A 23,219-nucleotide genomic window follows, 5' to 3' on the forward strand; every position below is an offset into this window, starting at 1 on the left:
AAAAGCTCCTAGGACGAGAGCGAATTTTTATATAATATATATTTATATCTATTTTGATGCATATATGTCAACAAAAGCATGTAGAATGATGAATTAGATATAAAAAACATAAAAACATGGATTAAACCATATATCATCAATCATCTAGAAGTTATAATCTTCATCAACCACGTCGAAAAGTTACAAGTTCACATTTATATAGCATGTAAGGGTGCACATAACCAAAATACCATCGAGTGCAATCCATCAATGAACCAAAAAAGTATCAACAAATAGGCTCTAGATGACCTCTAGCATCCAAAAAAAATACGTTATAACAAATAGCTACATATCAAAATCATTGCCTATCTTGGGATCTTTGTCATTAATATCACCCTCTAACTAATGAACATGATTTTGTTTGAGTGATGGGTACATTTTTAAGAGTCATGATAGAGGAGTTCGACAATCGAAGTCACGAACATCAAGGTACATAGAGGGCTTCATGCTCTTGATTAAAAATGAGTCTTATACCCTTGGACATGACAAAATCCAATGGAAACATTGCAAATCCCCCCAATCCTGAAATCTTGAAAAACAGATAAGTCTGCTAGATTTTGAGTGAGATCTAAAATTCTATTTTCTCCATATGAAATCCAATGAGGTCAAAACCACTCTCAAACATCCTGAATCATTTCATGGTAATGTTAAAAATTTAAGTAAAAGGATGAAAATGAAAGATAAAGGAGAATGTCACTTGGGCCTTTTTCCTTTTATTACTTGCAACAAGTTGAGGGGTGGTTGCATGTTTGAAGGACTGAGAAACTGCATTGGTAGGTATAGTAGGTTTCTTTGAAACTTGGCCAACAGATCTGTGAGGTTGGTCAGCAGGTGTAGAAGGCTGAGGTGTTGCTTGGGGGGAATGTACAATGTGCGAAGCGGCACACTGCAAGTGGTGAGATATGTTCACTTCAAGAGGAGGAGGTAGTGAAACTGTAGGCCAACCTTGATCATGTTTAGAAATCTACATGGCAATAGTTAGGATGATTTCTCTTTTGTTGATAACTGCTTTTGATGTCTTTTTACTTTTTCTTACTTATTAGCTTCTTCACTTATTATTTTTTTTGTATATCATCAAACAGCTACCAAAAACAAGAAAAACAATAGTACTCAAGAACACAGAATGTAGGTTGCAAGCTAGGGCCAAAACCTCTCGACTTGAGAGGAAAACCTGTAAATCCCTTCTCTTCTTATAGATTCTTCAATTGGCGAATTCCAAGACCTCTAGACCAAGACCAATACCCTCCAAGACCAAGTCCAATCCTTTCGGATGATGTGCTTCCTTTGTCCAAGTCAAACCCAGTCAAATTTCTTCCAGTAGAAAAACTTTGACCTCCCAGCTTCAAAATTTCAGCCTCTACTGCAGATCTGAAATTTTTGGCCCCCAACAACTGCTGCTACTTCCACATGTGCGAGCGAAGTTAACCTTCCAACGCCTCCCAGCAACTTCGCTTGCCTTGCTTCCTTCTCTAGGGCTAGAAGGAGACCTATTGAGTCCTTCCGACAATTTGATCATCTTCCAATAGATAAAGAATTTTGACCTTGAAGCAGCAAACCCTAGATTCCTTCTTCACACGTGTGAGAGACAATTAGCCCAAAAACAAATCTTCCTCGTCCTCTTCCTTATTCGCTACCTTCTTCGTCCTCCTCGCTTAAGTGAGAGAGAGATGAATGTGTTACAAGGAGGTCGAGTACCCTCCTTTATATAGGCTTCTTAAGTCGGATGTGGCTCCTCAAAATAGGTCGACTTTCTAGCTGCCAGGCCAACTTGGTCTTAAAGGGTATTTTGACACTTTTAATGACGACAATAATTTTCTTTACAAGTTACAATGTGCCCGATGGGGTATTCAACTTTTGACAATGACTCTTTTGACTTCTTGACTTAGGACAAACCCTAGAGGCACTCAATGGGTGCTTGACCTCTAAAATGAAGACCTTGAGCATGAAACTCATGCTCCAAAAATAATAATAATAATAATATTTCTCTCATTTTACAATATACAAGAATCAAAAGTACATTTCATATTTATGAAGACCGAATAGAGTTATACATTTTTTAACACTCCCTCTTAACTATGGAGGTATTCATAAATGGTACATGGACATTCTCAATCTGAAGAGATCTCATAAGAAGGGTCAGATTGGTAACCCATCTGTTTAGCGTCATAACAACCAGCATTGTCATATAGCAAGGCCTTGACTAATAGCTCTATCTCTACACAAAATCAAAGCACAATGTTGGTGAGACCAATGATTTATAGACACCGTCATCATTGTCTCTCAAGGTACATACCCCACCCAGGTGTTCACGGAGTATGTCCTTCCTCAGACTATTCTTATCTTGGATAGCTAGTCCTCAAACAATATCAGTCTCCGACTACTCTTATCTTGGATGCCCTACCTCATTCTCAAAGAGTATTGGATGTTAGATGCTTACCCAATCCTCCATTCTATCTTCCCAAGTGAAGACAAGAATGATGTGTCTATCTCCCCCTCTCAACCAAGGAGGATATATCAACCAAACCGAACTTGTCTCTCAACTACACTAGCTACTTATTAGGAAGAGATTTTGTCAATATGTCAGCGACCTACTCATCGATGGAGATACACTGTAGCTGCAGCACACCATTTTGTGCTAGCTTCCGAATGTGGTGATACTTGTTTATATGCTTTGTCTTTCCATGAAACACATGGTCTTCAGATAATCTTATACAACTCGTGTTATCACAATGTATCATTGTAGGGTGCATTGGTCCTTCAAATAAGTCGGACAGCAGCTTCCTCAACCACACAACTTCTCTACTCACTTCACAAGTTGCAATATATTCAGCCGCAACACTAATCAAAGCAATTTTATCTTGCTTTCTACTCATCCATGAGATCATGGAGGATCCCAAACTAAAATATCCTCATGTAGTGCTCCTTCCATCCTGCTGACTACCTCCCCAGTAAGAATTTGTATATCCAATCAAGTGGACATCATTCCTCCTATCATATTCCAGGCGGTAATGTATTGTTCCTTGCAAATATCTTATTATGTGCTTGGTTGCTATCCAATGATCATGTTTCGGCTCTACTTGGAACTGACTGAGAACATTTATTGCAAAGCATATGTCTCGTCTAGTAATCACCAAGTACATCATTGATCCAATCAATTGTCTATACCTGGTTGGATCCACTGGGCTAGATTCAGAACTCATTAGTCTTCTCAAGTTTGTGATCATCGAGGTTGTCATTGGTTTGCAATCCATCATACCAAACCTCTTCAACATCTCGATCACATACTTCCCTTTGACTTAGATAGATCTCATCAGGTCCCTGCTAGACTTCTAGTCCCAAATAATAGTGCATCAGCCCAAGATCCTTCATATTTTGTTGCTAGTTGCTTCTTGCATTCTTCAATTCGACCTTCCACACCTGTCAGTAGAAAATCATCCACATACAGAAGAATGATTACAGGCTCACCCTTTACAACCTTGAAATAAAGGTTAAGATCAGTAGAACTTTTTGTGAAGCCCAATCTTTGAAGGTATGCATCCATCCTTTCATACCATGCGCTTTGTGTCTGCTTAAGGACATATAATACCTTCTTCAACCTGCAAACATATGCCTCCCCAGTAAGAATTTGTATATCCAATCAAGTGGACATCATTCCTCCTATCATATTCCAGGCGGTAACGTATTGTTCCTTGCAAATATCTTATTATGTGCTTGGTTGCTATCCAATGATCATGTTTCGGCTCTACTTGGAACTGACTGAGAACATTTACTGCAAAGCATATGTCTCGTCTAGTAATCACCAAGTACATCATTGATCCAATCAATTGTCTATACCTGGTTGGATCCACTGGGCTAGATTCGGAACTCATTAGTCTTCTCAAGTTTGTGATCATCGAGGTTGTCATTGGTTTGCAATCCATCATATCAAACCTCTTCAACATCTCGATCACATACTTCCCTTTGACTTAGATAGATCTCATCAGGTCCCTGCTAGACTTCTAGTCCCAAATAATAGTGCATCAGCCCAAGATCCTCATATTTTGTTGCTAGTTGCTTCTTGCATTCTTCAATTCGACCTTCCACATCTGTCAATAGAAAATCATCCACATACAGAAGAATGATTACAGGCTCACCCTTTACAACCTTGAAATAAAGGTTAAGATCAGTAGAACTTTTTGTGAAGCCCAATCTTTGAAGGTATGCATCCATCCTTGCATACCATGCGCTTTGTGTCTGCTTAAGGACATATAATGCCTTCTTCAACCTGCAAACATATGCCTCTCTATCTTTGACATCAAATCCCAAGGGTTACTCTATATAGACTTCCTCATCAATTGTGCCATTTAGGAATGCAGTCTTAACATCCATTTGATGTATATTCCATCCCATCAATGTTGCCAAAGAAACCAATGATCAAATAGTTGTATACCTTGTTGTTGGGGCAAATGTCTCTTCATAATCAATGCCTTCTTGTTGAGAGAAGACCCTACTCACAAATATTTCCTTATATTTGTCAATACCTCCATCTGCCACATGTTTAATTTTGTATAGCCACTTGGAAGTTACCACTGACTTGTATTCCTAGGTATGATCTCCCAAACACCATTTTTCATTATCGATCGATATTCTTCATTCATGGCATCCTTCCATTCTTGATGCTTGATAGCTTCTTCAAAGGTGGATGGTTTTGCTTCTATTAACTTTGTCAAATATGCAACATACCCTGAATATTCTTTGGGCTTCTTGCTGTGGGGACTATTGTTAAGGTTCAACCAGATGAACAAATTTCTTGTAAATTCTATCAAATTAAAAGCAATTACGTACTTGATTCTCTCGTCCAGTGTTGATCCACGTTGCTCTGAGTCTTTTGCTTACGTTACCAAAGCAACCGATTCATCCCTGCCTATCTGGGATCAACCTTTGTTTGTTCCCAAATCCAGAGGACTTTGAGATGGAAGTCCACTGGCCCCCATGCCCAAAACTCCAAGAACAGCTCAAATTTCCCAAATTTCAGTTCAAAATCGAGCCCCAGCCTCATCCCTCAAACTAGATTCCTTTTCCATCATGATTTTCTTAGTATTTCCTCCTCCTTGCATTATATTCCAAAGGTCAATACAATCCTCTGTTTTCCCAAAACTAACTATCTTTTAACCTTTCCAGAAAACTTCGATTTCACTATTTCATTTTTTTTTTTTAAATATGGCGATGTTTCCTAGAGCTATTTTTTTAATATTAAAATAGAATTAATTGTTCTTAGTAAAAAAAATGAAAATAGTGTGGGGATTGTTGTTAAGGTTCAACCAGATGAACAAATTTCTTGTAAATTCTATCAAATTAAATGCAATTGCATACCTGATTCTCCCGTCCGGTGTCGATCTGCATTGCTCCGAGTCTTCTTCTTACGTTACCAAACCAACCAATTCCTCCCTGCCTATCTGGGATCAACCTCTGCGATTCCTAGATCCAAAGGACATTGAGATGGAAGTCCATTGACCCCCATGCCCAAAACTTCAAAAACAGCTCAAATTTCCAAATTTTCAGTTCAAAATCAAGCCCCAGGCTCATCCCTCAAACTAGATTCCTTTTCCATCATGATTTTCTCTATATTTCCTCCTCCCTGCATTATATTCCAAAGGTCAAGACAATCCTCTGTTTCCCCAAAACTAACTCTCTTCCTTCTTTCATGCTCCCCTTTTGTCTTTGTATATCATTCATTGGCGATGACTTCTCTCTCTACCAACGAACCCACCACTCCCTTACATGGTGACACCTTCCCTCCTTTGTAACGTGTGACTATATTCATTTAAAGGTGTTGGTATATTGACATGTGTATTAGGTTTGCTTTTAGGATTTTTATTTGTTTTATATAAATGCCCTTGGTTCATAATATGTACTTTATTTTTTATTTAATTTATCATTTTGATCATTTATTAGTATAATTTATTAATATTCTGGGGTAAATAAATATATAACCATACTAATAATTATCTTAAATTTAACATTTATTTCTTTATAACCATATTTACTTTATACTTTTAAATTTATATCATTAAAATTATTTAGGGTATTTGTTGATTACTTATGATGCATTAAGCAATATGTGTCAGTGTGGTGATGGGTGAGGGTGTAACTTCTATTTGAAGGAGTGTCGTGATATTCAACATTTATAGTTAATTTAGAAAATATATACTAGTGTAGTGCATGCGATACATGCATATGTTAGCTATCATATGCATGCATCGTATGCATGCTAATATTCTTGTGCTCTCTATATTAGAGATGGGTCATTACACTTGCTTTCTCTAAATGTGTCTTTACCCGCTAGATGACCTTATGCATCTAGTAATGTGGATTTTAACCAGTTAGGTCTCTTTCTAGTCTCAGGAATTACCACAGGTTGTATAGGTTCACTAGGACCTTCATCTTAATGATTTGATTCCTCTTCTTCCCTAATAACTTCTTCAAATACCAGAAGTTCTTCATCATCAGAGTCCATAGGGAGATCCTTTGATTTCTTGAATGCAATACTTTCGTCAAATATCACATCTTGACTAACTTCTATTTGATGTCTTTCCCTTATGTAGATCCTATAAGCCTTAGAAGAGTTACTGTAGCCAACAATGTTCCCTTCATGCCTGATGGATCCAACTTCTTTCTCTTGTCCTTTAGTATATGAATATAGAAAAGACGACCAAAACGTCGAAGATGATCTACGCTTGGTTTCTTCCCAGTGAATACTTCTTAAGAAATCAGGTTATCTGGTGACTTGTGGCGACTTTGATTTTGAATGTATACAATTGTCTTCGTAGCTTAACCCCAAAGAAATTTCGGCAAATCTTGATCATGCAGCATAACTTTTACACTTTCTTTAATGGACCAATTTTTTCGTTTTCCAACTCCATTTTGGTTAGGATTATATGGGACAATAAACTCCCTCTTAATCCCAGACTCCTTACAGAAGGCTATAAGTTCTTTTGAAGTATATTCTCCTCCATTTTCATATCCTAATATCTTGATTCTCCTTTATGTAAGGTTTTCTACTTCAACTTTGAATTCTTGAAATTTGATAAATACTTTAGCTTTGAATTCTTGAAATTTGATAAATACTTCATCCTTGGATTTCATTAAGCAAACCCAAGTTTTCCTGGAGTGGTCATCTATAAATGTGACATAGCATAGATGACCTCCAAGTGACTTTGGAGTTATAGGACCACAAACATCAGAATGAATAAGATCCAAGATTTCTTTTGACCTTGAAGCACTGCTTTCAAATGGTCTCTTGGTGTTTTTACCCAATGCACACCCTTTGCAAACTCCTTCATGATCTTCTTTCAATTTAGGGATGCCATTTACTATGGTATTTTAGGGTTGGTAAGATTTTGTAGTGGAGATGACCAAATCTTCTATGCCAATGTTCACAAGAACTAACTTCAATGTGAATCAAGGCTTGAGCGAGGGGAGTCAACAAACGGTAAAGTCTTCCCTCGCGAATCCTAATCATTCTTGCATCTTCCATGCGTAAGGTTTTACTCCATACTACAACTTTTCCATCAACAAAAGCAACTTTATCACCCTTATCCTCTAAACTTGAAATGGAAAGTATTTTTTTTTGCAAACCTGAAACAAATAAGATATTGTTGGGATGAATGTTCCCTCCATTTTCTAGCTCAATCGAAGTTGATCTAATTACTCTTACAGTGTAGCTTTTGTTATCACCAAGTTCTACAAAGTAAGAGGACTTTCCTTTTTATAATGTCTTCAATTGCTTATCTTGACCAGTGATATGCCTTGATGCTCCATTGTCGATCACCCAAATATTCTCATCTTAAAATGTGCCAATGAGCGTTGAGAACAATCCTTCATCCTTTGTAAATGTCTTGGTCATTTCCTTCTTGGAAGAAAATAGGAGATCCCATACTTCTTTGATGCCCTTCTTGAGTTGACTTGCGACCTTCAAACACTTCTTTAGGAACTTCTTTAGTGAAGTAGAGATCTTCATTACGCCCTTAGCCAACCTTAGCTCTTATAGTAGCACAACTTCGACCTCCCAGCTTCAGAATTTCGACCTCTACTGCAAATCTGAAATTTTATGCCCCAAGCAATTGTTGTAGCTTCCACACGTGTGAGTGAAATTAACCTTCCAAGGCCTCCCAGCAACTTCGCTTGTCTTTCTTCCTTCTCTAGGGCTAGAAGGTAACCTATTGAGTCCTTCCAGCAATTTGATCCTCTTCCAATAGATAGAGAATTTTGACCTTGAAGTAGCAAACCCTAGCTTCCTTCTTCGCACATGTGAGAGAGAATTAACCCAGAAACAAATCTTCTTCGTCCTCTTCCTTCTTCGTTGCCTTATTCATCCTCCTCGTACTCTTGAGTGAGAGAGAGATGAATGGCTAAAAAGGAGGTCGAGTTCCCTCCTTTATATAGGCTTCTTAAGGTGGGCATGGCTCCTCAAAATAGGCCAACTTCCCTACTGCCAGGCGAACTTGGACTTGAAGGCTATTTTGACACTTTTAATGACAAAAATAATTCTGTTTACAAGTTACAATGTGCCCGATGGGGTATTCAAATTATGACAGGGACTCTTTTGCCTTCTTGACCTAGGACAAACCCTAGAAGCGTTCAATCAGTGCTTGACCTCTAAAATAAAAGACCTTGAGCATGAAACCCATGCTCCAAAAATAATAATAATAATTTTTCTTTCATTTTATAATATACAAGAATCAAAAGTACATTTCATATTTATGAAGACTGAACCTAGTTACACATTTTTCAACAAAATAGAGTGCAAAGGTTGTGTTGGAATTACATTTTGCCCCCATTGTTATCGGGAACAGCGAGAGGGGCAGACACGTGTGATGGCACAGGGATGCCAATGCTTGGTCCATGATGAACAGGGGGTTATCGAGGTTGGAGAAAGGGCTAGAACAAGGGTTGGAAAGGAGTGTGAGTTTCTGGAGGAAGATAGAAGACCTCAAGATTGAAATTTTGGAAAAACTCTCACTCACTTCTAAGGTGTATCAAGGGAGATCGAAGTTTTTCTAGTTTGGTCAAAGCTATTGTTGCTACTGCTACTAGGTCAAAGTTGTTGTTGATGCTACTAGGTCGAAGTTGCTTTTGAAGGGTCATCATCTACAAGAAGGATTGAAGGCTGACTTGGTGTGGAGGAAGTCTCTGTCTGGTTCTAGAGTCTTGGATTATCTCGATAAACTATTGAAGGAATAATTGTTGACTAGGATTTCCCCTAGATAGCGGTTTTGCCCTAGCTGTCCACCTACATTTGTTGTCCTTGTGTCATTGTTTTCATAATTGCTTGATGAACTAAAAGATACAAGAACATAAAGATAAAAGAATCACCAGTAATTATCTATATAAGAAAATATTTTTTGCCTTTCTGATTTTCTAACACATCTATCGGCCCTCTAGGTCAATAAAATCTGAAGCAATCTCAGTCATTTCAAGACAGCAAAAATAATTTGTCTGATACTTGTCTGCTAGGTCATTTGGCCTTAATTCTGTGCTTTGAAGATCCTTATTCTCTGCGATTCCAGACATCAAATTCTAGTAGCCCTCGGCCTTATCAAGGGCATCAATCATACAAATCAAGGTCACATTCTCGGCTGTGTCAAAGGCTCATTTTGAAGGTTTCTTGTAAGATTCGACCATTTCGGGAGAAATTACAGTGGTGAAGATTGTGGATGACCCTTAATGTCTGCAACTTTCGGCCATATCTAGGGCACTAACCTTGTCACAAGAGTTCCTCCCTATGCACTCATTTATTCGGCCTAAATTGAAGATCGTTCTTTGTGGCCTCTATCCATCAAAAAGGACTATTTCTAATGATTTCTCCGAGCATAAGGACGTGATTTTCTTAACAGTAAAAAGCCCTAGATCAGAGGCCTAAAACACCAATCTGGCACATTATCTTGATCATGATTACTGAGTAATTAACAAGGATGAAAAGGTTGTAAAGGTTGCAAAAATATGTGAATGCAGTCTGCCTTCATGTACAGTGTCAAAGGTTCCTTCTGCACTTTTTCGACCTTTGAAATATCTCTGTGACTTGCGGCTAATAATCAAGTTTGTTGAGACCTGGAATGTTCATATATGTATTTGTTACAGTGCATAATATAGTGAAGATGACCTTGTGGAAGCTAACTTTAATCTATGTCGATTCCACTCATTACAGTGAAGATACTAGCTTGGAAATTGAACAAAAAATGCCACATACATATCAGTGATATCGTTGAGCAACGATTCACAGTCACAATTGGACTAGTCCTCTTAAAACATGTGGAGCAATTCTCTGGAAGTAAGCAGAAAAGGTTACATCATTGTCTTGTAGTGAAGGTCTTCATATTCAAGAGGCAGTGATACAGTATATAGTGTCACTTGACATTTGCAGCACTATTGAATAGACTATGGAAAGGTATTACAGCTAAAAAGATATCATCTGGGCATCATCATTAAAGTTGTTACAATAGGCATTCTAAAGTCCAAGCAGTTGAATCGGTAATTGGAGACTGTTCATAAGGACTTCCATCATTTACAGCAACCAGGTAGCTACATCATCTTGGATCAGTGTTAAATCATCTACAGTAGTTCAATCATTAAGGTACAACTATCTACATGTTTTATGACTCGTAAGAGTTTGATTGTTGTAAGGGTTTTGAGGATTTTGGAAGTATAAGGGAAATTGCAAGGGATTTTATATCAAAATTTATTGTAAGTAGGTCATCATCACTAGTACGGGAGCCTACAATAGTCAAAAAAAGTTTGTTCATTGTAAGTGGGTCATTGTCCCTGGTACGAGAGCCCACATTGGTATTTATTATCACTTTCAGGGAGCTTGGGTGGTGCTAGGCTGCTGATTGAAGTCACTTTCAGGTTGGAGCCTAAAAACACTTCAGGGTGGTAGGGTGGTGCTAGGGTGAGTTGGAGCTTGCTAGGGCATTGGAGTATACTTTCAGTTGGCTGTTGAAAAAAAACCAGGGCGTTGGAGTGTCCTTCCAATTGGAGCTGGAAAATTTGAACGCTTTTCTAGAGTACTAGGGGTTGGGGTTTCCCTTTGAGTTGGAGCTGAAGCATTGATGTACTCATAAATTATTAGAGAAGTGTTTGGTGGTTTTCTGTCTCAGAGGGGGTTTTCCACCTAAAAATTCTTATGTCTAATGTCTACTGTTCATTTATGTTTTGAATTGATACCAAAGATTAACTAAAGCTCTGAAAAAAATTATAAGTTACTAATTCATAGAAAAATTGATTCACCCCCTTCTCAGTACCAACAGAGAGTTGCCTTTTTCTTTTCTTTTTATATTTTTTATATAAACAAAATGGTTGAGATGAGAGACTTTATTTTTTCTCTAAAGCTTACCAATCTGTCAGAATGCAATCACAACCCTCCCTAAGTCAGCTCCACCTTGAGAACTAGGAACGAGTGAGAAGTTGGGGGAGAAACTATCCCACTCACACTAGCATAGAATAACATGCAAGAAAAACTCCAATTCCAGTAGGAGGATCTACTCCTTCAAGATGCCTCAATTGCTACAAAACAATTGTCACCAATATCTGTTATGTAAAAAATTAGTTTATTTTAGGTTATTGTTTAATTTTAGGTTTAGTTAGATGAAAGGGCACGATCATAAGATCATGCCCTTTCCCAAAGGGTGTCCGTGGCGGTATATAAGCCAGGAACCCCATTGTAATCAATCATCATCTATCAATTCATCATTTTAATAAAGTATTTATTTATATATATTTCTGTTATCTAGAAGTTTTTACCACTTCATCTGGTATCAGAGCCTCCCACGCTGCCAGTTGCTAAAGACAACTCCACCGTCCCTGACTGCATTACATCATCCACCCATATCTCCCTGCCGCCAATACTCCACTGTCAACGACACCTCTGCTTCCATTGTCACTGTGTTTCCCATCCGCACCTGACTTCCTCGTCTGACAACCCATACAGATCACAATTCGGTGAACACGAAAAAAATCTGAAGATTATACATTTACGGACCTGTTACAACTACGTTAAGGTATCTCAGACCTATTACAACTGCGGCAAGGTATCTCGGACCTGTTACAATTGTGGCAAGGAATCTCGGGCCTGTTACAACTGCGGCAAGGTATCTCGGACCTGTGGTCTATAAACCGGTATTGAGGGCTTAGACAACTCGGATTGCAGTCTCAGATATGTGTTTGGGTTAAATTTTGGAAATGCATACCTCAGTACCTCACACAGTGGCTCAGCTCTGCAATAAATAAAGTTGACCAATTCTAAATACCCGTCGTCCTTCGCTGTCCAACTACTGTGTAATCGCCGGAAAACCTACCACTATTGTCGTCGAAAATATCTGCGGTGATATCCGTTTGATGCTCGTTTTCCTTTGAATGGTCAACGGAGGTGACCCATCAACAATCGTGACGTTCAGGGGAACTATCGAATAAATACACAAAGTATAACAGTTATTTGTATATATATATCGTGAAACATTTATTATAACGTTTATTTATATATAATATATATAATTATATTATATATTATATATAATTTAATTAATTAAATTTATTTATTTATTTATATATAATATATATATACATATATTATATATAATATATATAATTTAATTAATTAAATTTATTTTAATTAATTAAAATTTATTTTAGCTAAAATAAAAAAAAGGGAGGGAGGAAAAATATTTTAGCTGGCAAATAAATACACGCCTCCGCAAACCTGCTCAATGTCGACAATGACAATGGCGGATTTCCAAAAAAGGTTGTTGGATGCAGAGCAAAAGATAAATAACAACCACGACGAGGTCAGTAAAAGATTAAATGAAGTCGAGAGCAAACTGGGGGAGCAAGCGGACAAAATCAAAAATCTTGAAGATACGACAAATCGAATAGAGATAAAAATGGAAAGTCAACACGTCCAAACAGAAGTAAACTTCAAAGAGGTCTTAACAATGCTAAAAGTTTTGTGTAAAAGGTCGAATTGTACGCCCGAACAACTACTGAAAGAAGGTGAAGAGAATCAAGAACACGTCTCGTCGGATTCAACTAAGTCCACAGACTCTCATGACAAGGTTGAATCCCCAAAAAAATCAGCGACACCCCACCAAGAAGCAAGTAACACAGTGTTTACAAACAAGCAACTCTGGGATAACTTTACCAATCAACACCCTTTTTTTGCTCAACCAGTGGCAACATACCAGCGAAGGGCAAAAGTCGAGATGCCTAAATTCGATGGAAACGAAAAAAACAATGTTGCATGGATAAATAAAGCAGAAGAATACTTTGAGATATATGACATCACTGACGATGACGAAAAGCTCAGACATGCATCCATGAAAATGGAGGGAGAAGCATATAACTGGTATATGTGGTGGAAAAAGACAACACATGTCATTAGCTGGAGAAGATTAAAGATGCATTCTTCAAAAGATTCCAAGGTGTAAAGGAAGAAGAGTTCTTTTCAAAACTCATCAAATTACGACAAAAAGGAAGTGTGGACGAATACACTCAAGAATGGGAGACCTTAGTAACACGAGTACCTGGGTTATCAGAATCTCGTCTAATTCAGTCATACATCTCGAGACTCAAAACCCATTTACAAGCAGAACTTGAGATGCATGATATTACATCTATAGAAGAAGCAAGACGAAAAGCAAAAACAGCCGAAACGAAATCCGAACCAATATTTTGGTCAACAGTGGAAAAAGCTTATGCAAGACGAAGGATACCCCAGTATGTGGACTCAAATAATACAAGATATGTTCCACCACATCGTCGTGAAGATGAAAAATCTAATGTGGAAATGCAAAGGATAAAAGAGGGTAAATGTAAACGTTGTGGTGAGAAGTGGGACCCCAAACATAGATGTGCTAAAGGAAAAGAACCAAAGAACCTATATAATTGTGAAGCAACCAATGATTCAAACAGTGAAGATTATGACGTAGAAGACACAGAAGACGCTCCAGAATTTTCACCAGAACTAGATGATGGAAGTATTCCACAAGTATCATTATCAGCTATGACAGGTATATCACAACCTCAGACTTTAAAGTTAAAAGGACACATAAAGAAGAACAACGTAGTGGTTCTCGTCGACTCTGGAAGCACACACAATTTTTTAGATGCAGCCATGGCAAAGAGACTCAATATATTTTCATTTCCCTTACCAAACATGAAAGTGATGATAGAAAAGGTGGGAAAATGCCATAAGGTTAAATTGCAAATTCAAGACTTCAGTTTAGAGTCTCCGTTTTTCACAGTACCATTAGGAGGAGTAGATGTAGTCTTAGGTATCCAATGGCTACGAACTTTAGGTACTTATGCCGCCAACCATCAAGTACAATTTATAAAATTCAAATGGGGAGGTCAGAAGTACAAGCTACACGGATTCCAACCACCAGAAAATCATGTTGTATCATCATCTCAGATGATGAAGCTGAGTCGAAGAAGAGCACCTGCTTATGCAATACAATGTCACCAATTAGAAATGTTATCTGCAAATATGACCAGAGAAGAATCACCAGAGATTCAAGACCTACCTATGAAGATGCCGCCTAATACAGAAATTGAGCGTAGAACAGAAGTTAAAACAGAGTCAAACCCCATCAACATCAAGCCATACCGATATCCACATCTCCAAAAAACGAAACTTGAGAGATTAATCCAAGACCTTTTAAAATGTGCGACCTTGATCATCTTAGAATATCTGATCAAGTGGAAGGACTTACCCGAAGAAGACGCTTTCTGGGAGAATGAATCATTCTTCAACAACATCCGTCGTTATTTATGCTTTGAGGACAAAGCATTCTTTCGAGAGGAAGGCAATGTTATGTAAAAAATTAGTTTATTTTAGGTTATTGTTTAATTTTAGGTTTAGTTAGATGAAAGGGCACGATCATAAGATCATGCCCTTTCCCAAAGGGTGTCCGTGGCGGTATATAAGCCAGGAACCCCATTGTAATCAATCATCATCTATCAATTCATCATTTTAATAAAGTATTTATTTATATATATTTCTGTTATGTAGAAGTTTTTACCACTTCAATATCCCACAAGTTTGGTTGAAGATTCCCTCTAAAACGGATTGTCCAACACTTGAAAATGTGGCTTTGAAAATGTGGCTTCTTGGTGAGAACTAAGGGTGAGAGAAACTCTCCTTCCACATGAAAATGTCACCCAATGGATCCCCGCAACAATTTTGTGTTAATTAAGCCTATATCTGCAAGTTAATCTATTAAGCACAAACTAAAGGCTAAAACTAAGAAAAGAGAGAATACAAAAATCAATTCAATACACATAAGAGAGATTATTTTTCCGATTAGTTTCTTTACTGCATAGCATAAATACTCTCATAGTCAACAACCTCCCATGGGAGGGGGAAGCTAGCAATTTGTAGATCTCATTGCTAACAGCTAGTTTTTCCCCTTCCAATAAAATAATATTATTTGACTTGTCATCCACAATAACCTTGGAGACTAAGTCGACTCAAGATAAAAAATAATATTTTATTACAATGAGTTTGCCCACATAATGGGTCAAATTGACTTGATCACTCCCAAAGAATGCAACGTTCCCCTTGGAAAGAGTCCAAAAGTCAAAATAATGCTCATTTCTCCTCCAACATCCTTCTATAAATGCCCAATGTTCCTCTTGCTATTCAACTTGCCTTTGAAACTGAAATATTCTCCCTTAGTAATTCACTCCATTAGAGAAGACTAATCACTTTGACTTATAACAACTATTTCTCCATCCTTATCTTCATATTTTTGGAAATAGTGCCTTCCAATAGCTATATTGACTTTCCAACAACTATTTTTCATATTTTCTTGACTTTTTAGCATTAATAGGTGTCTTTTCAGCCCTCCGTAATATCTCAAACGTTTTAGCCTATCAAGCCAAGTGTTCCATGCTATTTAATTGCTCATGCCACATAATGCCACATCACAAACTGAGTCAACTCAAAAAGGTCCAAATCACTGCCACATAAGCTTGGTCAAACCCTTAAAAAATTGGTCAAAATTAGGATCTCCAAAACCATTGAAGATAAAAGGCAAAAAAAAAAAAAAAAAAATGAAACATGGGTTTTGTCCCCCCCTAGCAAATAGATCATTTTGGATGTAATGCATTTCCCAAATAATGCAACACTCTAGCTATTATGCCCATTGGAAAGTTGTGCACCTTTGTTTGACTGCCTTTGACCAGCCAATCTCGAAAATGCCTTATCCAAATGGAAAAACCTTGTGTGGCATGTCATGCTCTCACTAAGCTCTGCAATTGAGGACCTTGTTGGATTTTTAACTTCCGAAACCACTTTGCCTTCATGAACTACATTTGGAAAATGTCACAAAATGACTCATAAGTTCCCACATATAATGCAACTACTCTAGCTATTATGCCCATTGGAAATGTTGTGCACCTTTGTTTGACTGCCTTTGACCAGCCAATCTCGAAAATGCCTTATCCAAATGGAAAAACCTTGTGTGGCATGTCATGCTCTCACTAAGCTCTGCAATTGAGGACCTTGTTGGATTTTTAACTTCCGAAACCACTTTGCCTTAGGAAACATGAACTACATTGGGAAGTGTGAAAATGTCACAAACTCTATAGACTCATAAGTCATAACCCTATGGAAAGACATAGGTGCACCCAACGTGGACCAGACTAGCCCCTACACTAGAAATCACCCATACATTAGAGGGCTCCCAAAAAACCATGAGTCCACATATAAGCTTACCTCAAGCCCTCCAATCCTATTAGCGACAAAAGAAACCTCCTGCAAACTCAAAGGGACAAGTCATGGTCCAACCAAAAAAAGACTGACGCAACGTGACACATGGTCTAGGATGCCTCCAAGGCCTCACATGGTTGTTACATGGCCTTTGACTTGTGATCTTGGGCTTCCAATGGTGCTTAAGAATGTTGCAATGAATCTATAGTTAACCCTGCTAAAAGAGGGGTAATGCATCCCACGTTTCCCTGGTTGATTTCTCTCTATAAAGATGAGGGATCACATGATCCTTTACCCCATCCAAAATGATTCTTCCGCCTTTCACATCCTTTTGGCTATGGATGGCTAGTTGTGTAGGATCAGTAGGAGGGGTGAGTTATTGATCTACAAACTCCCAGATCCCATTCTCCATCAACTCAAATGCTATCCACTTCTTCCAAGGACTATAGTGGAATGCACCCTCTAATCGGTCTTTAAACCTCAACCTTGCTGCAACCATTCTCACAGCTTCCAAATTAAATTCTCAAACCCCAGAAAAATTTAACTGCTAGAAAAAACCAAAAGAAACAACAACAAAAAAGGAAAAATTGTTGTTGTAAACCCCTGTGAAAAATAGATATCCTTCTCCTCAGAGTTTTAAAGCTCTGATGCCATGTTAATTTTCTACCACCAGAGCTAATTTAATTTTCCTAACAATTTATTTTATACCAAGAAAATATTTCACCCAGTGAAATCATTTTCTGAAAACTGCTAAAAATAAATGCACTGGAATTTTAACTTCAAATAAAATTTCCAATGGAAAATTAAATACAAAACACCACAGAAAATTATGCCCAACAATATCTCTTTCACTTTCTATTACTTGAGAAAATTAGGGCCTGCTTTAATAAGAAAATTGACCCACAGAGAATTCATGGAATATATATCAATGGAATCTGGCAACTCGGGCACCTCAGAAATTTGGCTTGCACCTATGCTAGTTGTTTTTCAGAATTCAACCCACTTGTAACAACTTGGCCTCCTCCCAAGTCTAGCATAAACACTTACGGCCTCTCCATACTCACGGCTTGCTTGTTAGAACTCATCCTCACAAGTTTCAGCCTCCTCCTCCAAGTGGCACACACTCAGCCTCCACCACAAGCAAGTCTTGGCCCACCTCTTGTGCGCTCAACCTGCAAACCTATGCTCTAAAATTCTTGTAGTTGCACACTTTTCACCTCTATGCAATGTTGAGTCTCTCACTCACTTGAGAAAATCGTTTTCCCAAGAATAATGTGTCTTCACCTCTCCCTTAGGCTTCTTTTATTGTTTCTCGTTAAAAAAGACCTCAAATCATATATCTCCTAAGGGATGGATGGATAGGATTAGATCCTAAGACTCACTTGAGATCAATGGTTGAGATGAGATTTAGATCACTTAAATAATTAAATTATTTATCCTTAGAAATTTAGCTCAATAGTCAACATTAATTAAGCACACGAGGCTTTGAATTGATGGTGAAAGGGTGTACTGCTAAGGAACTCTTTGCAAAAAGGTCACTGCTTCAAATCCCCGTGGGTTAGCCGATAAAAGAATAAAATAAAATAAAAATAGTCGACATTAATTAATAGATTAATTAATGTACTTCTCCTAAGTTGAACTTAAGAAAGAATATAAAGTCACTTACTACCCATGAGCAAAAACAAAAAAAGGCAATTTGAAATCTCTTGCATGCTTGACACCTAGCCTATGCAGAAGCACCTATCCAAGCTATTAACATCAACAATAAACCCAAGGTGCCTGAGGCACAAGACACTAATCTCTATTTCACCATCCACTCCTTTTTCTTCAGTTTTGTAAATCCTTTTTGCTGGAATTAACTCTTCAAATCACCTTTTGCACTCCATACTTTATAATTCCAACAATCCTATTTAGGGAAGCCTCCTTTGAGCTGGATGAGAGCTGGCCTAAGGAGAAAAGGAGTGATGGTAAGGTGACAGTGGCGAACCTCCTAGTTACACAAGTCTGGCATCTAGGTGCCTGGGACTTTTACACGTTTGTAAGTGACAGATTTTGTAGTAACAGATCTAAAAGGCATTTATGGCATAGTGGATAGGAACTTCACCTGTAATGATAGGAACTTTAATTGCACAACCTTTTAAGTTGAATTGCAAAACATTAACTCAACTAAATAACAACAGTTTTAAGATCATATAGCACACTTCTGCAAATCCCTGAAGCATAATAAAATAATGATAAGAACAAAAGTTACATTCTTATATTAAAAAGAAATTATTTACTAATGAAACTCAAGGGACACTTTTTCAAATACCTGAAGCACAATAAAACAATGATAATAAGAAAAGCTTCATTCTTATGAAAAAAGAAATTATCTGTTAATGGAACTATCTATTGAAAATCCATATTTTGTGTTCAACGTGTTATATGCAACAGAAAAACAGGAACATATATAACCATGTTAACCATCAAACAGGAATCATGAGGAGTGTACCCTAGACTAGTAGTGCTATGGCCTTCGACCTGAGAAGCCTGTTTGTATGGACATAGTTTGTAAGTATACCTGAAAGCAAATCATCACAATTGAAATTGACTTGAATTAGATATATACAAAACATAAGGAGAATATGACACTTTCCTACAGCATATGCCCATAGGTAAACACTTCAAAAGAGAGAGGTCATACTTATTTTCTTTATGCTCAAAACACTGATCATAAAATGAATAGAACTCGTCGTCATTGCCTAAACATTAAACAAAATGTCAGTAGTAGATTCATGGTATGCTATGTGAACACCATTTCAATGTAGTTTTTGCACAATACAAGCAAAACAGCTAATAAAGAAAACCCTAGGCCATAAATGACCTCAACAAAAACTCAAACCATGCCTTTGAATCTCACCATAGTCTTGCTTCAACTTGGTTTCCAAAGTTGAAATTCGGGATTGCAATTTTGATAGTTTACGACTTAAATCGTTATAATCCTTCCGAACACGAGCAGCATCTGAAATAATTTAAAAAAAAACATCCAATGAAACCTTACTATACCAAATGTGCTCTTAAATATGTCTGCAATATCAACATCCTCATCACACAAAAAAATTCCCAGTACACTACATGCTTTACCTTAATAGATATAACGTAGTCTAATTGTTATATCATGTATTATTACACAGGTTAATACTTCAAAGTTATGAATAGTTACTGAAGTAAAGTAGCTTAAGTGTTAATTAAGTCACATATCATATCAACATTTATCTTTTTATTATCACTCTTTCATGGGACACAATTATGTATCGTCATCTTATGCATGATCAATACTCTTGAATGAGAGGAAGCATTTTAAATCACAGAGGAAGCATTTTGAATCACAGCAAGGAAATAGGAAGGCATGGCCCCTGCAACACAAGATGGACACAGAATAGTGTTTTGGAACTGTAGAGGAATGGCCCCTGTGAAGACTCAGAATCATATTGTGGAACTGTACAGTGTAGAGGATATTCATAGAGACATGGTCACAACTTAGGGCAGATAACTGAAGGCCGAGATGTGATCATCCTGGTAGAAACCCATGAATATGATGGGTGTAGAGTCCTAGACATACGGGGATACAAGAATTGACAAATCAAGGAATCAGAAGGTTCATAGAGGGATTGCTTGCTTCATGAAAAACGTCTTGAACCAAAGCATTTGTATAAAGCAATTTGATACTTTTGATCAGTAACTAGTGCTCAAGGGAGACAACAGCAGTACCTTTGTGGCAGCATGCTATTTTGCCCCTCCAAAATCCAATTTCTATAAACGGGGACTATACAATGAGGAACCATATCAGCACCTCATGAAAGACCTAGAATGCACTCAAAGAAAACAGTTTGTCAATGGGCCATTCAATGGTCAAACACAAAAACCCACAGTCAACACATTACATAGTGAATGAACACCCACTCTACCTAGCAGAGGATGATGAGGTCAAGAGAAGAAAACTAGTTGATGGAGGTAAGGAGTTAACACAATTTGGGGAAGAACTGATCGTGCTGTGCTCACAATCTTGAGGTAGATTACATCAATATTGCAAACATCATGTCAGCAAATATATCACCATGGTCAAGAAAGAAACATATTGCCAACATCAAGGAAGATATTGGCAAATTTTAAAAATACAAAAATAATCATTTGTTTTCAATTTTTTAAACATTTAAAGGAATAACAACATCAAATAAACACACTGTCACATAATATGAGAAGAAAACTAATATCTAAGATGTAAAAAATCACTATGAAGTGATACATAACATAGATACTAATACTTGCAAAAAGCTCACTCTTGAGTCTCAAAAAGTACATCAATAAATATAATAAATTGGACTCTTTGCTTAAGTGAATTTATTTCCAAGGACCAAGACGGACTCCATAACTCATGTATGGGAATTTTTTGTTAGTTGTCAACATTTTTTAATTTTCTAGACTTTTCACTGATCTAACTCTGCATGCTATAACCAAAACAAATTATAATTTTATCTTCCCCACTGAACTTTTATTGATTCAAGATGATATTCTGAGGGCTTTCAACTTCTAGGGGGCACTGTGGGGTTCAAGGAAGTCATTGAGGGTTGAGGGAAAAGCCCTCCTACCGTTTCTTGTAAAATCTAAGCATATTTTGCTAATGGCAATGGCAACAGACAATTTCCCCTCCTTTGCTCCATGGAACACGATGAATTTCTCCTTTCACTTCAATTATTGTTGAAAAACTCAGCATTGGTAAAAATATTATCTAGGGTCCAAATATTGATATGTCGAAAAAAATGATATATATGATGTAGTTAAAGCCAAATCATAAATACTAAATCCTAACAGTTGTCCATCTAAGTCGCATGACATAAGGACACGGGACATGGAGGACACGAAGATACGAGTATTCAACACGTGACTCGGTGACCCCCCTAGAACATGACACTAAGGACACACTATATATTATATATTAAAAAATAATATATATATATATATATATATATATTAAAAAATATTACAAATAAGTGATACATTTACAAGATGATGATACAAATTCAATCATACCACTAATGCATATAACCAAAATAGCATTGAGCGCAATCCATCCTTGAACCAAAAATATATCAACAAAGAGGCCCTAAATGGCCTGTAGAGTCCAAAAAAAAATCATGCTACAACAAATAACTAGTATTACATTAACAATATCATCATAAGCATTGTCAATATGGGTATCCTCATCATCAATATCACCCTCTACACATTAAAATAAAATAGAAAAGGCTTAACCTATCAATTCAAGATTCTATTTGACTGATGTGTACATTTTCACTAGGGTCATGACAGAGGACTTCAATAATCAATGCCACCAACATAGAGGGGTTGGTCCTCTTAATTAAATGCTATTTTCATACCCCCATACATGACAAACTCCAATGAAAATGTTGAAATCACCCCAATCCTAAAAACTATTAAATCTGTTGGATTTTGAGTAGGATCTAACTTTCTCCATATGAAATCTGATGAGGTCGGAACCACTCTCAAACATCGTGAGTTAATTAATGGTAATGTTAAAAATTTAAGTAAAAGAATGTCACCTTTAGTTTAAGAATTTAACCTCACCATTAATTGCATTGCATTAGTAGGGCCTGGACAAATCCAGTTCCCAAAACTAGGAATCCCTACAAGCATTGCTTAATTTCCCTTAGTTGCACTCCAGAACCTTTGAGAGCTCCAAACCTGTAATGTAACCACTAGTTACTTATTATCCCTAATATTGGTAGAAGTGTAATGACATAATTTCAGGGGCAACTTATATGGATACTGACAAGCTAGAGATACTCAACTTATATTCTTGCTTGAGAATGGTACTTCTTGAATGAGAAGAATGGTGATCGTCCATGATGTTGGGTGAGATGTTGACGTGGTTGATTACCTTGGTTGATGATGCTTTGATCATCTGATGGAAATTGATGATGTTCCTTCTACTTTGTTGTGATGTTAACCTTTGGATCAGCTTGATGGTGGTATCAACGCCATGGAAATCTGAGTGGGTCTAAGTTGCAGGAAACGTGGCCCTAGGGGGCGTTTCTCCAGGGAAAACGAAACGAAACGCGTTTCCCCGTACCGTACGGCCTGGAAACGCGTTTCCGGCCGTACGTCCACGTTTCCCGAAACGGAAACGTGGCCGTACGGCCGGAAACACATTTCCAGGCCGTACGGGCCACGTTTCCCCCAAAAAAACATTTGTTTTTTAATTTTTTTTTTTCTAATGTAGATCTCTTACATTTGTTTGCCCTAGTGTTGATATGCAGTTCATGGTAATGTTAAATTCTTAAAGTAAAAGTGATATTCTCCTTTATTTTTCATTTTCATCCTTTTACTTAAATTTTTATTATTTAACATTACCATGAAATGACTCAGGATGTTTGAGAGT

General features: G+C 37.3%; 1 protein-coding gene across 2 annotated transcripts in view; it reads right to left on the reverse strand.

Moving 5' to 3' along the window:
* Positions 1-23,219, reverse strand: part of PSL4 (calmodulin-binding protein) — a 225,626-nt gene that overhangs the window by 36,096 nt on the left and 166,311 nt on the right. For both annotated transcript variants that reach the window (XM_089432256.1, XM_089432255.1), the window contains 3 exons: positions 19,680-19,781; positions 19,464-19,521; positions 19,272-19,340 (listed from right to left, as the gene is read on the reverse strand). In XM_089432256.1, the coding sequence (XP_089288382.1) occupies positions 19,272-19,340; positions 19,464-19,521; positions 19,680-19,781 (229 nt within the window). The remainder of the gene's footprint in view (positions 1-19,271; positions 19,341-19,463; positions 19,522-19,679; positions 19,782-23,219) is intronic.

This window comes from Pinus tabuliformis, chromosome 5_1, assembly GCF_031772625.1.
Source record: "Pinus tabuliformis cultivar Carrire ecotype Pingquan chromosome 5_1, CPIR1, whole genome shotgun sequence".
Taxonomy (NCBI): Eukaryota; Viridiplantae; Streptophyta; class Pinopsida; order Pinales; family Pinaceae; genus Pinus; species Pinus tabuliformis.